General features: G+C 37.8%; 1 protein-coding gene across 1 annotated transcript; it reads right to left on the bottom strand.

Annotated features, from left to right (window-relative positions):
* Window positions 1-12,457: 12,457 nt before the first annotated feature.
* LOC130470153 (uncharacterized) lies at window positions 12,458-15,816 on the bottom strand. Its single transcript, XM_056839770.1, has 5 exons — window positions 14,165-15,816; window positions 13,748-14,068; window positions 13,574-13,673; window positions 12,869-13,475; window positions 12,458-12,492 (listed from the first exon to the last, which is right to left on the bottom strand). The coding sequence occupies exons 1-5, from the start codon at window positions 15,814-15,816 to the stop codon at window positions 12,458-12,460; spliced, it is 2,715 nt and encodes a 904-aa protein (XP_056695748.1).
* Window positions 15,817-17,745: the final 1,929 nt, after the last annotated feature.

Consider the following 17,745-nt stretch of genomic DNA (forward strand, 5'->3'; position numbering starts at 1 on the left):
AGATTTCGGCGCCCAGAGCCAGGCGTTGAAAATAGGGTCTGGGCTGTTTTCTTAGTCAGATTCGGATTCCTGAAATTCGTAGTGTTTGAGACTTAATTGAGTCTTTTAGTGCGTATCAATTTCATGACGGAATGCGTCTGGGCCCGTTACGAACTCTAGGCTCGTTAGGATTTTAATTAATACGTAACTCTTATTTCCGAATCATATTAGGAATAGGATTCTCGCAGTTTTCTATCTCATTTAGGATTTATGTCGGAATGCAACACCTAATTCTGACAGGTTTCTATCTTTTATGATTTGCCACTTTTAGAAGCTACCTTTTACGGCAGCTACTATTTTTAGCAGGTTTCCATAAATAGCAGGTTTCGGGTGAAATGAAAAGGGGAATTGAGATTCGTTATTTTATAGGAGATGCGTTGTCAAGTGGAGATTTTTGCTTTCATCATCGAACCTTTCCCTTTCGGGAATAGGGACAAAAGTAGGTGTCTACAGTTAGCCCCCACTTTGACTAAGTCTTGGAATAAGACGATGGTCAAAGTATTAGACGGAGTGCGTCACACAAGCCATGGTGTATGTGATCTGTTTTGCGAGGGTCTCACGAGCCCCCGAGTGATAACATTTGACTTAAGGGTCATCACTTGAATTGTCGACATATCCCTCACGTGTAATTGGGATTTGTCAACTGATAGTATAGAAACTTCCTCACTTTGTCATTGGAAGGATCTAGAGGTGCGTAGAAACTCCCTCACTTTGTCATTGGGAGTAGCTACAGATGTTTTCGAAATCAAAGCTATAAAGTATAATTGGGCCTGGCCAAGCCCAACCACGAGGTAAAAATGTTTTTAAAGATTCTCATTTTCAGGGCTAGCTAAACGAAAACCCCCTTGTTTTTATGGGACGTAAACGAAGAAAAATCCAGCACATCGCTCTTTTTTTGGAAAAAACGGAAAACCAATCCTTTTAATTTTTGGAAAAGGGAAAACCAGAAAAAGTTATCGCTGCAGCGACTAAGGACCTGCACGGTTAGTGATGCAGACCCCGCCGGCTAAAGATGGCGAGCCTGTCCGCTAAGGGTGGACACCCCGTCCGATAGAAGTGGACGAATCTGTTTTTGAATTTTGAAAATAAGGACCTACGCGGCTTGTGACGTAGACCCCGCCGGCTAAAGACGGCGAACCTGTCCGCTAAGGGTGGACACCCCGTCCGATAGAAGTGGACGAATCTATTTTGAAATTTGTTTTGTGTTTTTTTTTTAAAATAAGGACCTACGTGGTTTGCGCCGTAGACCCCGCCGGCTGAAGATGGCGAACCTATTTCATTTTGTTTTTGAAGACTTCATTTTTGGAAAACTGAGGACCTGCGTGGCTACTGACGCAGACCCCGCCAGCTAAAGGTGGGCGAGCCCTGTCCGCTAAGGGTGGACGCCCCGCTCGCTGGAGGTGAGCGAACCTGAATTCGTCTTTTTGATTTGGGATTCGCGTGTCGCGGTCTTGCCAACTGAAGATGGGCAAGTTCCTATTTCTTTGGTTCTTTGTGATTTCTTTTGAGAATTTCTTTTTATTCATTCTTGCAAGAGCGAATTCTTTCGAGGGATGCTCGAATTTAGTTGTAACCTGAACGTGGGGTGACAACGTGTTCAGACGGACCTTTGTCTTGCGACCGTCCGCTTTCGTGATTTTGAGCTAGTCTTTACGGCTTGACTTGGTCTTCGATCAGAGGACCGTGCACAAGTGTCAATGACGACCTTTCGATGAGGTCGAACCTGTTGTTGTTCTTTTTTTTGAGATATCCAAACATGATATGGTGTATGGCGCAGTCCGGGAATGTGATTTTGATCGTGCGCTCCTTGTTGGAGTCTATTTTTTCGCGAGCCCCCAAGCACTGGGGCTCGTCAGTCGTTCTTCGCATCTTGTAATCATGTTTTGGGTCATGCTCGTATGTGCGAGCGACCTTTTATAGTAGTGTGCTACTTTAGCGAAGCCGTGGAGTGCGACTTTAGTTTTCAGGCGACATCCAGTTTTAGCTTGGCCCGGATTAATCCTTTGACAGCCAATCATTTTTTATTTGGAAAACCAACGACTTAACGATACAGATTTTTGGTGTTTCGAAGAATGACCATGATATTTAACTTGTTTTTTGAAAAGTGTACATAAGCATTTTCTGAGACGAGTCTAAGTTTCGACCAAGTTTTTAATGTTTATTTTTTTTTCTTATTTGGGAGCTAAAGACGCTTTGGGCTTGATCCTACTTGCAATAGGGCCTCGTGTTTAGCAACACGGTCTTAAGTCCTTTCCTGTTCCGCGTTTTGTGAAATCTGGGCCTTGGGCTGCATTTTCAGCGCCCAAGGCCAGGCGTTAAACATTTCGGCGCCCAGCCGTGGGCGCTGAAAGTCTTTTCCTGGTGATATTTGACTTTCGGATTTCCTAACACGTTTCCGAATGGGATCAGGATGTCACTGGGTGCGTCCAGCTATATATAGGGGCTAGATACGTCCCTATTTTCCACCACTCTCAAATTCTTTCTCTCTTTTTTTGCTGTGTTTTAATTACTCATTGCTTTTGCCATGTCGATCCCTACTTTCTCACTCCAACGGACTGTTAGGCGTTGGCTACGGGCCCTTACTCCCATAGAAAAGGCTTTGTTAAAAGAATACCACTTAGAGGCACTTTTAGGCTTACAACAAATTAATATTGATTATAACTTTCTGCATTCTGCCCTAAGCTTTTGGGACTCCGATCATCATGTTTTTGCCTTTCGGGGCAATGAAATATGTCCTTTACCCGATGAATTTGCTGCAATCCTTGGTTATCCTACTAATGTTACTCCTGTTACTCCTGGCACTATCGAAGAGGGTAAAACAACCATAAGGGCTTTCCTAGGACTAGATGATAACATGTTTGCTGAAATTGTTGTAGATGACAAGGTTAACTTGGCAAAACTTGTAAAACATCATTTTAGGCCTAGTAGGAATATGACCGAACAGAAATTGAATATCCGAGCCCTTGTATTTTGCTTGTTGAATCATTATTTGCTGTCGAATAACAATGGTGAGTTCGGTGACATAAGGTTGATCCCCTTGATTAGCCAGATGGAAAGTTGCTATTCTATCATGCCGTTGGTTGTTGCCGAGACTTTGCTGAGTGCGGATGAGCTGAAGAAGGATGCCAAATCTGAACATTTTAAGGGAAGCCCCCTATTACTGCAGGTAATCAATTTTCTTCTTTGCGCACGCATACGCCACTTTTGCATATATTTCTTTTGCCTGGGGCTGAGTTTCAGCGCCCAGGGCTGGGCGCTGGAGTTTTCGGCGCCTGGTCCTGGGCGTTGAAACTGCGCCCCAGGGACCGTTTTTTTTCATTCTTTTGATTCGATTGTACCTGTTTTCGCAGATTTGGCTTGCGGAACGGCTTAGACTTTTGGAAGCTCCTGCCGATCCTAAACATTATCGCCCTATAGCCTTGGGTAACCGAAAATACTTGTACCAAGGTCAGGACGAGGCCGAATGGACCTCCTTTTTTACTTATGGCATTTGTCCTATTAAGTGGGTGGTACCATGGTGGGGTTTGACTACTATGACCGGGGGTTCTGATGTATCGGTTTATGTTTCTTTGTTGGGGCTATCTCGTCCCATTTATATTTTTCCTTACCGATTCATGCGTCAATATGGTTCAAGGCAGACTATCCCCTTTTCTGATACGGTACCACCTAAGGTAGCGGCCTTTTAACAAACACGGGTCCTAGCGTGGGCTAAGTATTATGATGGTCTCCCGCGTTGGGCCGTAGCTACAAATGGCTTTGTGGGTCTTTCTGAAAACTACAAGTTGTGGATGAGCTCCAATGATAAAGATGTGAGGACCGAGGCTCGTAATGGGGAGCCGGCTGAGCTTTTGATACCTCGTATTCGTGTTAAGTATGAGGGTCCTGATTCTGCCAAACCTCGTACCTATGGTATTAAGACTGTGAAAGCTCGTCCTGATCGAAAGCGAAAGGAAGTTCCTCCCCGTTCCAGTTTCAGGCCTAAAAAGATGCCTAACATGAAGGGGCCTGCTGTTGTTAAAAGAAATGCAGGCTCTCGTTGAGATCGTCGCCGGAACAATGTATGGGTTAGGAAGGCTCAGCCGCCTGTAGAAACAGCGGCTAGTCTGGTTGATAATAATCTTTCTCCCACCATTGTCTGTGCCCTTGAGGCTGAGCGGGCTATAACTGAGAATGTTTCTGAAGCCTTGGCATCTTTGGAAGTCAGTGTCCAGGAGCCGGTTCTTATGGAGATTGATATTGGGGCAACGCAGAAGACTGTGGGGGTGGATCCTGCGAACATTGCCCTCTACAAGACTTTATTTGATGATCCGGAAGAACTAGAGTAGTGTAGTTCTTGCTAGGGTGTAGGTGCCCTTTATTTATTTCAGTTGTGTTTGTTTTTCTTCCTAGCACTTTGTTTTCCTTCTTATTATTTCTCAATAAAGACGTATTTTTATTTTTCATTTTCATTTATTTTTGTTTCTCCTCTTTTTTATGTATTTTATATGTCTAACGCTTTTGCACAAAGAATATTTGTTTTTTTTATTGGACCGAATCCTTGGTAAGGATTGCCTACGTATCTTGTCAGAATCAGGCCTTACATAAAACATGTAAATGGTTTCAAATGACAAGTTTGGTTCCTTAGCTCAAACTTGGGCGAGAAAATGACATTTTAGGCAAAATATGACCTATAACGACCAAATAGGCCTTAGATGTGAGTAAATACCTTTGAATGTGACTTAGCAAGTGAAAACAAAGCTTATGAAACATGTTTTAAGTTTAAAATTAGCCCCTAGGTGATTTAGTTGAAAAATGGGACCGAAAATGTCTTATTTAGCCTATATATGACCTATATCGACCAAATATGACTTAAATGTCCTTAAATTGCTTAGAATCGGTTTTAGAAACCTTGAATATGCCACATTAAACATGTAAATGGTTTGAAATGACAAGTTTGGTTCCTTAGTTCAAAGTTGGGCGAGAAAATGACATTTTAGGCAAAATATGACCTATAACGACCAAATAGGCCTTAGATGTGAGTAAATACCTTTGAATGTGACTTAGCAAGTTCAAACTAACCTTATGAAACATGTTTTAAGTTTAAAATCAGCCCCTAGGTGATTTAGTTGAAAAATGGGACCGAAAACGCCTTATTTAGCCTATACATGACCTATATCGACCAAATATGACCTAAATGTGCTTAAATTGCTTAGAATCGGTTTTAGAAATCTTGAATATGCCACATAAAACATGTAAATGGTTTGAAATGACAAGTTTGGTTCCTTAGCTCAAAGTTGGGCGAGAAAATGACATTTTAAGCAAAATATGACCTATAACGACCAAATAGGCCTTAGATGTGAGTAAATACCTTTGAATGTGACTTAGCAAGTGAAAACAAAGCTTATGAAATATGTTTTAAGTTTAAAATCAGCCCCTAGGTAATTTAGTTGAAAAATGGGACCGAAAACGCCTTATTTAGCCTATATATGACCTATATCGACCAAATATGTCCTAAATGTGCTTAAATTGCTTAGAATCGGTTTTAGAAAATGACATATTTGGTCGATATAGGTCATATATAGGCTAAATAAGGCGTTTTCGGTCCCATTTTTCAACTAAATCACCTAGGGGCTGATTTTAAACTTAAAACATATTTCATAAGCTTTGTTTTCACTTGCTAAGTCACATTCAAAGGTATTTACTCACATCTAAGGCCTATTTGGTCGTTATAGGTCATATTTTTCCTAAAATGTCATTTTCTCGCCCAACTTTGAGCTAAGGAACCAAACTTGTCATTTCAAACCATTTACATGTTTTATGTGGCATATTCAAGGTTTCTAAAACCGATTCTAAGCAATTTAAGCACATTTAGGTCATATTTGGTCGATATAGGTCATGTATAGGCTAAATAAGGCGTTTTCGGTCCCATTTTTCAACTAAATCACCTAGGGGCTGATTTTAAACTTAAAACATGTTTCATAAGGTTAGTTTGAACTTGCTAAGTCACATTCAAAGGTATTTACTCACATCTAAGGCCTATTTGGTCGTTATAGGTCATATTTTGCCTAAAATGTCATTTTCTCGCCCAACTTTGAACTAAGGAACCAAACTTGTCATTTCAAACCATTTACATGTGTTATGTGGCATATTCAAGGTTTCTAAAACCGATTCTAAGCAATTTAAGGACATTTAAGTCATATTTGGTCGATATAGGTCATATATAGGCTAAATAAGGCATTTTCGGTCCCATTTTTCAACTAAATCACCTAGGGGCTAATTTTAAACTTAAAACATGTTTCATAAGCTTTGTTTTCACTTGCTAAGTCACATTCAAATGTATTTACTCACATCTAAGGCCTATTTGGTCGTTATAGGTCATATTTTGCCTAAAATGTCATTTTCCCGCCCAAGTTTGAGCTAAGGAACCAAACTTGTCATTTGAAACCATTTACATGTTTTATGTGGCATATTCAAGGTTTCTAAAACCGATTCTAAGCAATTTAAGCACATTTAGGTCATATTTGGTCGATATAGGTTATATATAGGCTAAATAAGGCGTTTTCGGTCCCATTTTTCAACTAAATCACCTAGGGGCTGATTTTAAACTTAAAACATGTTTCATAAGCTTTGTTTGAACTTGCTAAGTCAAATTCAAAGGTATTTACTCACATCTAAGGCCTATTTGGTCGTTATAGGTCATATTTTGCCTAAAATGTCATTTTCTCGCCCAACTTTGAGCTAAGGAACAAAACTTGTCATTTCAAACCATTTACATGTTTTATGTGGCATATTCAAGGTTTCTAAAACCGATTCTAAGCAATTTAAGCACGTTTAGGACATATTTGGTCGATATAGGTCATATATAGGCTAAATAAGGCGTTTTCGGTCCCATTTTTCAACTAAATCACCTAGGGGCTGATTTTAAACTTAAAACATATTTCATAAGCTTTGTTTTCACTTGCTAAGTCACATTCAAAGGTATTTACTCACATCTAAGGCCTATTTGGCCGTTATAGGTCATATATTGCCTAAAATGTCATTTTCTCGCCCAACTATGAGCTAAGGAACCAAACTTGTCATTTCAAACCATTTACATGTTTTATGTGTCATATTCAAGGTTTCTAAAACCGATTCTAAGCAATTTAAGCACATTTAGGTCATATTTGGTCGATATAGGTCATATATAGGCTAAATAAGGCGTTTTTGGTCCCATTTTTCAACTAAATCACCTTGGGGCTGATTTTAAACTTAAAACATGTTTCATAAGCTTTGTTTTCACTTGCTAAGTCACATTCAAAGGTATTTACTCACATCTAAGGCCTATTTGGTCGTTATAGGTCATATATTGCCTAAAATGTCATTTTCTCGCCCAACTTTGAGCTAAGGAACCAAACTTGTCATTTCAAACCATTTACATGTTTTATGTGTCGTATTCAAGGTTTCTAAAACCGATTCTAAGCAATTTAAGGACATTTAGGACATATTTGGTCGATATAGGTCATATATATGCTAAATAAGGCGTTTTCGGTCCCATTTTTCAACTAAATCACCTAGGGGCTAATTTTAAACTTAAAACATGTTTCATAAGCTTTGTTTTCACTTGCTAAGTCACATTCAAATGTATTTACTCACATCTAAGGCCTATTTGGTCGTTATAGGTCATATTTTGCCTAAAATGTCATTTTCCCGCCCAAGTTTGAGCTAAGGAACCAAACTTGTCATTTGAAACCATTTACATGTTTTATGTGGCATATTCAAGGTTTCTAAAACCGATTCTAAGCAATGTAAGCACATTTAGGTCATATTTGGTCGATATAGGTTATATATAGGCTAAATAAGGCGTTTTCGGTCCCATTTTTCAACTAAATCACCTAGGGGCTGATTTTAAACTTAAAACATGTTTCATAAGCTTTGTTTGAACTTGCTAAGTCACATTCAAAGGTATTTACTCACATCTAAGGCCTATTTGGTCGTTATAGGTCATATTTTGCCTAAAATGTCATTTTCTCGCCCAACTTTGAGCTAAGGAACCAAACTTGTCATTTCAAACCATTTACATGTTTTATGTGGCATATTCAAGGTTTCTAAAACCGATTCTAAGCAATTTAAGCACATTTCGGACATATTTGGTCGATATAGGTCATATATAGGCTAAATAAGGCGTTTTCGGTCCCATTTTTCAACTAAATCACCTAGGGGCTGATTTTAAACTTAAAACATATTTCATAAGCTTTGTTTTCACTTGCTAAGTCACATTCAAAGGTATTTACTCACATCTAAGGCCTATTTGGTCGTTATAGGTCATATATTGCCTAAAATGTCATTTTCTCGCCCAACTATGAGCTAAGGAACCAAACTTGTCATTTCAAACCATTTACATGTTTTATGTGTCATATTCAAGGTTTCTAAAACCGATTCTAAGCAATTTAAGCACATTTAGGTCATATTTGGTCGATATAGGTCATATATAGGCTAAATAAGGCGTTTTTGGTCCCATTTTTCAACTAAATCACCTTGGGGCTGATTTTAAACTTAAAACATGTTTCATAAGCTTTGTTTTCACTTGCTAAGTCACATTCAAAGGTATTTACTCACATCTAAGGCCTATTTGGTCGTTATAGGTCATATATTGCCTAAAATGTCATTTTCTCGCCCAACTTTGAGCTAAGGAACCAAACTTGTCATTTCAAACCATTTACATGTTTTATGTGTCGTATTCAAGGTTTCTAAAACCGATTCTAAGCAATTTAAGGACATTTAGGACATATTTGGTCGATATAGGTCATATATATGCTAAATAAGGCGTTTTCGGTCCCATTTTTCAACTAAATCACCTAGGGGCTGATTTTAAACTTAAAACATGTTTCATAAGCTTTGTTTTCACTTGCTAAGTCACAGTCAAAGGTATTTACTCACATCTAAGGCCTATTTGGTCGTTATAGGTCATATATTGCCTAAAATGTCATTTTCTCGCCCAACTTTGAGCTAAGGAACCAAACTTATCATTTCAAACCATTTACATGTTTTATGTGTCATATTCAAGATTTCTAAAACCGATTCTAAGCAATTTAAGCACATTTAGGTCATATTTGGTCGATATAGGTCATATATAGGCTAAATAAGGCGTTTTCGGTCCCATTTTTCAACTAAATCACCTAGGGGCTGATTTTAAACTTAAAACATGTTTCATAAGGTTAGTTTGAACTTGCTAAGTCACATTCAAAGGTATTTACTCACATCTAAGGCCTATTTGGTCGTTATAGGTCATATTTTGCCTAAAATGTCATTTTCTCGCCCAACTTTGAGCTAAGGAACCAAACTTGTCATTTCAAACCATTTACATGTTTTATGTGGCATATTCAAGGTTTCTAAAACCGATTCTAAGCAATTTAAGCACATTTAGGACATATTTGGTCGATATAGGTCATATATAGGCTAAATAAGGCGTTTTCGGTACCATTTTTCAACTAAATCACCTAGGGGCTGATTTTAAACTTAAAACATGTTTCATAAGCTTTGTTTTCACTTGCTAAGTCACATTCAAAGGTATTTACTCACATCTAAGGCATATTTGGTCGTTATAGGTCATATATTGCCTAAAATGTCATTTTCTCGCCCAACTTTGAGCTAAGGAACCAAACTTGTCATTTCAAACCATTTACATGTTTTATGTGTCATATTCAAGGTTTCTAAAACCGATTCTAAGCAATTTAAGCGCATTTAGGACATATTTGGTCGATATAGGTCATATATAGGCTAAATAAGGCATTTTCGGTCCCATTTTTCAACTAAATCACCTTGGGGCTGATTTTAAACTTAAAACATGTTTCATAAGCTTTGTTTTCACTTGCTAAGTCACATTCAAAGGTATTTACTCACATCTAAGGCCTATTTGGTCGTTATAGGTCATATATTGCCTAAAATGTCATTTTCTCGCCCAACTTTGAGCTAAGGAACCAAACTTGTCATTTCAAACCATTTACATGTTTTATGTGTCGTATTCAAGGTTTCTAAAACCGATTCTAAGCAATTTAAGGACATTTAGGACATATTTGGTCGATATAGGTCATATATATGCTAAATAAGGCGTTTTCGGTCCCATTTTTCAACTAAATCACCTAGGGGCTGATTTTAAACTTAAAACATGTTTCATAAGCTTTGTTTTCACTTGCTAAGTCACAGTCAAAGGTATTTACTCACATCTAAGGCCTATTTGGTCGTTATAGGTCATATATTGCCTAAAATGTCATTTTCTCGCCCAACTTTGAGCTAAGGAACCAAACTTATCATTTCAAACCATTTACATGTTTTATGTGTCATATTCAAGATTTCTAAAACCGATTCTAAGCAATTTAAGCACATTTAGGTCATATTTGGTCGATATAGGTCATATATAGGCTAAATAAGGCGTTTTCGGTCCCATTTTTCAACTAAATCACCTAGGGGCTGATTTTAAACTTAAAACATGTTTCATAAGGTTAGTTTGAACTTGCTAAGTCACATTCAAAGGTATTTACTCACATCTAAGGCCTATTTGGTCGTTATAGGTCATATTTTGCCTAAAATGTCATTTTCTCGCCCAACTTTGAGCTAAGGAACCAAACTTGTCATTTCAAACCATTTACATGTTTTATGTGGCATATTCAAGGTTTCTAAAACCGATTCTAAGCAATTTAAGCACATTTAGGACATATTTGGTCGATATAGGTCATATATAGGCTAAATAAGGCGTTTTCGGTCCCATTTTTCAACTAAATCACCTAGGGGCTGATTTTAAACTTAAAACATGTTTCATAAGCTTTGTTTTCACTTGCTAAGTCACATTCAAAGGTATTTACTCACATCTAAGGCCTATTTGGTCGTTATAGGTCATATATTGCCTAAAATGTCATTTTCTCGCCCAACTTTGAGCTAAGGAACCAAACTTGTCATTTCAAACCATTTACATGTTTTATGTGTCATATTCAAGGTTTCTAAAACCGATTCTAAGCAATTTAAGCGCATTTAGGACATATTTGGTCGATATAGGTCATATATAGGCTAAATAAGGCATTTTCGGTCCCATTTTTCAACTAAATCACCTAGGGGCTGATTTTAAACTTAAAACATGTTTCATAAGCTTTGTTTTCACTTGCTAAGTCACATTCAAATGTATTTACTCACATCTAACGCTTATTCGGTCCCATTTTTCAACATGTTTTATAAGCTTTGTTTTAATTTGCTAAGTCACATTCAAATGTATTTAGTCATATTTTAGAAATAAGAATAATAGTAAGTTACCTTGATTTGCTTTGCTTTGCTACTACAAGGGACTTTCCCTTTACCCAGTACTTCCTTGGTCTGTGTCCTCAAATATAAGTCACCGGCTGTAGGCATCACAGCTCCACTTTCCTTTGCCTAATCATACAAGTAATTTGTGTAAATAATCAAATTACTAACAACGTTAAATGAAATTAAGTTACATTATTAAACTTACCATTTTCTTTGCAGCCTCAGTTGTGGAAATGGAACCTTGGAAATGTGATGGTTCAACTTTGTTGGTTAATGAACCGCCTCTTCTATTTTTCTTAGCCTGCTCAGATCTTTTCTTGAATTCATCATCATCCACGTACTTCATCATTTCTGCATGCACTTCCTCAGGCATCCAATCTGGCTTATTTCCATTACTCTTTCTTGTTATTTGGTAGTGGATGTACTTAACTCGTTTATATGCATTTGCATGGTAATCATGCACAGCAAGGTGATCAAACTCAGGCAACCATTTATAGGTCCTCTACACAAAAGAAAAGAAAAGAAGGGATATTTTGTTATGTTACAATTATAGCAAGTTGATGAATAAAAAGTGATACATTACATGATATAAAATCGAATATACCTTGAACAGAGTGAACCAATGCTCTTTTGTATCCTTGTCAACTTTGGTATAACACGTCCAAGGACTCTTGAAATATTTCTAGATGACGTTAGTAATATCCCGCGAAATGGAACTGTGATCAAACCTTACATAGTGGAATAGGAAAAAACACAAGTAACGTTAGTTTACAAAATTCATACATGAGATAAAATAATTAAAATGTAACTCTAAGTCTTACCAAAGTTCACCCGGTGCCATCCAAATCACTCCAGAATCCCCAGCTTCTTCATTTGCTTGTGAATCAGGTACCACCTCTTCAGAGTATTGACCTTGAGTTTCGTCATCATCAAAGTAGGTATCAAGTGAGGGTTGGGTAACCTGTGTATTACCTCCATGGCCAGCTCCATGGCCACCTCCATGGCCAGCTCCATGGCCACCTCCATGGCCACCTCCACGACCACCTTCACGACCACCTCCACGTGCACCTAAACGACTGCGGATGGCTGAATTTTTTCCTCGATTGGACATCTGTTTATTTAGTAGGACACAAACCAAGTTTAAATAATTCAAATTTCAATCATAAGTTTACCAAACGACTACATAATTCCTCGATTGGACATCTGTTTATTTAGTAGAACACAAACCAAGCATTAACATTAATAAACTAACGCTACATATATAATTACCTAATAACAAGTAACAAACAACTACATAATTCAAAGTTCAATGATAAGTTCAATAAACAACTACATAATTCAAAGTTCAATCATAAAAGACAACACACATAATATTTCTTGAACCTAAAATTAAACAACCAAATAGAATCAAAATCAGCACGATCAAGTTAATCTTCGTATCCACCATCATCATCATCATCATCAACGTCATCATCATCATCCTCATCTTCATCACCAACGTCATCATCTTCATCCTCATCTTCATCATCATCATCCTCATCCTCATCCTCATCCTTATCCTCATCCTCATCACTCATACTATCAGCATCACCATCATTAATATCGTCATTATCATCATCATTTTCTTGATCTTCATAATCTGGGATCTCATCTGGAGCACAAAGAGCTGAAGAAACCTCATTTGCATCTTCTTGCAGAAAGTCTAAGTCAACCGGAGCATCAATCACAGACCTTGCCTTAGTTTTAAACACAGCCCACCATTGGGCTTTATCCTTCTTCAAACTGGGGTAATGTGCAAAGTATACTTGACTAACTTGGTAAGACAATACAAACGGGTCATACTTTGGGTATCTCTTAGAATGATTGATCTCAACAAGTTTGTATTGTTCATGAATGTTCATACCCTTCACGGAATCCATCCAGCTGCACTTAAACAAGATTGTCTTGTACTCTTGAAGCTTACCACAAGAAGAAACTTCAATCACCTCCTCCAAAATGCCAAAGTAGTCAACTTCATCAGGACTTTGTACACACACTCCATAATTCATAGTTGACTTGAGTTTGCCGTAGTCATGAGTTTGAAAATTATATCCATTCACATAGAACCGACTCCATGTCCTTACTTGTCTAGAGGGGCCCATCGCAAGCGCCCGTGTCACATCATTAGGACTCAAAGACCGGAGAACCTAATTCGTAGAATTAGTTAGTAATTTTTTTTCTTTCAATGACTAGTGTAAGTAATTAATATTGTATATGAATAAAAGCAAAATACAATTAATCTCACATGTGACTTAAACCATCCAGGGAACTGGGCTTCGCATTTACTCCAAATATCCTCCATTACAATGTGAGGTTGAGTTTGGAGAATGTGCTCCTCAAATTTCCTATGGTAATTAAGGAAATAAAGGTTAAATACGTCGTTAGAAGAGTTTACAATAATTAAATTATAGTTTATTACCTTTCATATTCACCTAAGATACCACTGTTTGCAAGCACATAAAGATGTGCTCGATCATACTCCATGTCTTGCAAGAAGCGCAAACGGCCCTTAGTAGGTGCACGACCACAATCAACCCTGAACATCTCGGGGATATTAACGTCATGTTGGTTCAGCACAACCGAATGGACGTTTCTTCCTAGATCCCTTGCTTTGGTGTCAACCTCAGGTTGAAAATAGTGGGAACAAAAGTTCGAAATCTCCTCCATTAGGTAAGCATTGCATATGGAGCCTTCTACACGTGCCTTATTTCCAACCTTACGCTTCAAATGGTTAAGAAACCTATAAATTATGTAAGTGTGATTAATCGTTACTAGTATACATATAAGATATTTAAAGTAATAATTTATTTACGCTTATTTGTATTACTTTCATTACCTTTCAAATGGGTACATCCACCTGTACTGGACGGGACCACCAACCTTTGCCTCATGTGGAAGATGAACTGGCAAGTGTTCCATTGAGTTGAAAAATGCAGGTGGAAAAATCTTCTCTAGCTTGCACAAGATCTCAGCTATTTTCTTATCCAAGCGATCTATGTCACTCGCTTTGATAGTGGGGGCGCATAAGTCTCGGAAGAATTGACTAATCTCTGTAATTGCCTTCCAAACATGCAAGGGAAGCAACTCCTTCAAAGCAACCGGAAGTAACCTCTCCATGAAGACATGACAATCGTGGCTCTTCATTCCATACAACTTGCATGATTGAAGATTAACACACCTGCTCAAGTTTGAAGCATAAGCATCCGGGAATTTCAAGTCTCGAACCCATTCACATAACACCTTCTTTTGAGCCTTGTCAAGTGCAAAGGGTGCTTTGGGCATGGTTTGATTTCCATTTCCAAGCTCTAACTGCCGATGTTTACAATACTTAGCCATATCTTTCCTTGCACTAGTGGTGTCCGAGGTGCTGCCTTTCACATCCATCACAGTGTTTATGAGTTGGTCAAAAAAGTTCTTTTCAATGTGCATGACATCCAAGTTGTGACGAAGAAGCAAATCCTTCCAATATGGGAGTTCCCATAGAATACTTTGTTTGAACCAACCCTTTTTGGCACTCTTCAACTTCTTAAGAGCTTCAGGACCATCAGTTGCTTTAGGCAAGTCCTTCACACATTTCCACAATTCTTCTCCACACATTATATGCGGACCCATGCCATTTTCAACTTTGTTTTTGCAGAAAGCTGTTTTATTCTTTCGAAAAGGGTGATCATGTGGAAGGAATTGTCGATGGCAATCAAACCATGAAACTTTACCTCCATGTTCAAGCCAAAATGCCTTGCTTTTATCCATACAATAAGGGCAAGCCTTCTTTCCGGCAGTGGACCATCCAGATAGCATGCCATATGCAGGAAAATCACTAATAGTCCACAAAAGAGCTGCGCGGAGGTTGAAATTTTGCTTGCTTGAGATGTCATAAGTCATAGCCCCAACCTCCCATAACTGTTTCAACTCTTCAATGAGTGGTTGCATGTACACATCCAAGTTTCCTTTAGGATTTTTGGGACCGGGAACGAGCAAAGAAAGGAACATGAATGGTCTTTTCATACACATCGATGGAGGCAAGTTGTATGGTGTAAGAATAACTGGCCAACATGAATATTGGGATCCAAATTTACCATGGGGGGCAAATCCATCCGTGCACAAACCAAGCCTGACATTTCGTGGATCTGATGCGAAATTAGGAAAGGTTGTATCCAAGTGCTTCCACGCTTGACTATCACTAGGATGTGCGAAGATGTTTTGAACTCGGGGATTCTTGGCATGCCAAGTCATATCCTCCGAAATGTTATTGGTAGCATATAACCTTTGCAACCTCGGTGTGATTGGAAAATAGATTAGAACTTTTGCTGGAATTAGCTTACCCTTTGCAGTCTTCTTATACCGATCACTTCCGCATACTCTACATTTATCTAACTGTGCATCGCCTTTCCAGAAGAGAAAACAACCTTTAGGGCATGTGTGGATCCTCTCATGAGGAAGTTCCAAGCCCTCAAGAACCTTCTTTGTGCTATTGAAAGTTTTACCCATTTGGTTGTTATTTGGAATCGCATAATTCATCAAAGATACAAACCCATCTACACACCTGTGTTATAAGTTGAATTCACATTTCAAACTTGCAATTCTTGATGCCATCTCCAACACAGAGAGTTTGCTCCCTTCATATAATGGATCTCCAGCTGCCTTTAGAAGGTCTATAAACTTCTTAGCTTCATCATTTGATTCTTCTTCAACTGAATTACCCTCTTCATTCAACAAATGCTCTTGATTATTTCCAAGAGCATCAATAACCATATCCCGATATTGATTTGGCTGAACACGCGAGGACTCTACTAATCTTTCCCCTTGACATATCCATTGATAGTAATTACGAACAAACCCCTTCTTGTAAAAATGTACTCTAACTGTTTCAGTATCATGAAAACGTCTGTTATCACACAAGGGGCATGGGCATCTTATTTTGTCACCATCATTGCATGTTGGATGCTCTTTGCAAAACTCAATGAACTCTCCAACCCCCTTGAGAAAGTCGGGCTTAAGATTGCGCCCGTCGAGTCTATCATACATCCAACTACGCTCTCTTCTTTTCATGATACCAAATTCTACACATCTCACAAAAAACATGTTACTAACCAATCTCTACACATCTCACACTAATCATGTTACTAAACCTACTATATAGTCTAACTACCGCTCGAAGTTTTCTAAATAAACAATCAAATAATTGATTTTATTAATTATATAAAAATCAATACTTATTAATGATATAAAGTTAAATAATTTATTAATGATATAAAGATCAATAATTTATTCAAACGCACTTATAAATTATATAAAGTTCAATAATTTACTTATAATTTATATAAAGATCAATAATTACTTAAACACAAGCCAATAAGGATAAAAATCAAATATAAATAATAAAATGCATTTACAATAAACTTACTTACTACTCAAATTCATTCTCTAAATTATTCGTTGTTTCTCATATGACATTCCTTGAAACTTTCTTCAAAATTTCATAACATTAACATACATCAAATTAAATATGGCATACCTTGAAATTTTGGTATAAAATTAAATTTCATAAAATCTTACACATACTAATAGATTATACATAATTAGAATATATACCAAATCTATGCTATATCAATAGAGAATATGCGCATATCAATAGAGAATAATCAATATGCGCATATCAATATCAATAGATTATGCTATATCAATATCAATAGATTATGCTATATCAATATGCACATATCAATAGAAAATAATTAGAGAATAATTAAATATGTCATTCCTTGAAAATTTCATAAAATTTCCATAATTTCCATACATCTCCATAATTTTCCAACAAGTCATTCCATAAATTCATTGAAAAAAATATATTTATTATCTAACAAGTCATTCCATAATTATGGGTCACTAAATTGGAAGAGAAAAAAAAGTTACCTTCAATGATCGAAGAGTTCACATAGTTCACATAGAAAATCTACATTTGATACAAACAACAAAGTTAGGGTTTGATAAATTGAAGCATTTGAGTAATATTATGAAAAATTAAGATACTAAAAAAGCTAATACCGTGCGCCGCCGGGTGGAGTCGTGCGCCGGTGGGTGGGCGGTGGAGTTGTGCGCAGCTGGCTTGGTGGGTGGCGAGTCGGTGGGGAGGGTGGATTGTGCGCGGTGGGGGGCCGATGGGTGGCGGCGAGAGTTCAGGTGGCGGTGGGTGGGGGGGCGCCTTGCGTCGGAGATTTGGTTGAGTTGTGCGCGGTGGGTGGCGGCCAGATCTCAGGTGGCTGGTCGTCGTGGCTGCGACGTGAGGTTGAGACCCCAAGGAAAGGTTTTTAATTTTTTTTGAATGGTCGAATATCTTGAAGGAGGAAAGAGTGGTCAGTAATTGTGTTGAGTAGTTACTTTTTAAATTTTTTTTTTATTTTAGCGACTGCTTATTGGTCG

This window comes from Spinacia oleracea, chromosome 3 (assembly GCF_020520425.1).
Source record: "Spinacia oleracea cultivar Varoflay chromosome 3, BTI_SOV_V1, whole genome shotgun sequence".
NCBI lineage: Eukaryota > Viridiplantae > Streptophyta > Magnoliopsida > Caryophyllales > Amaranthaceae > Spinacia > Spinacia oleracea.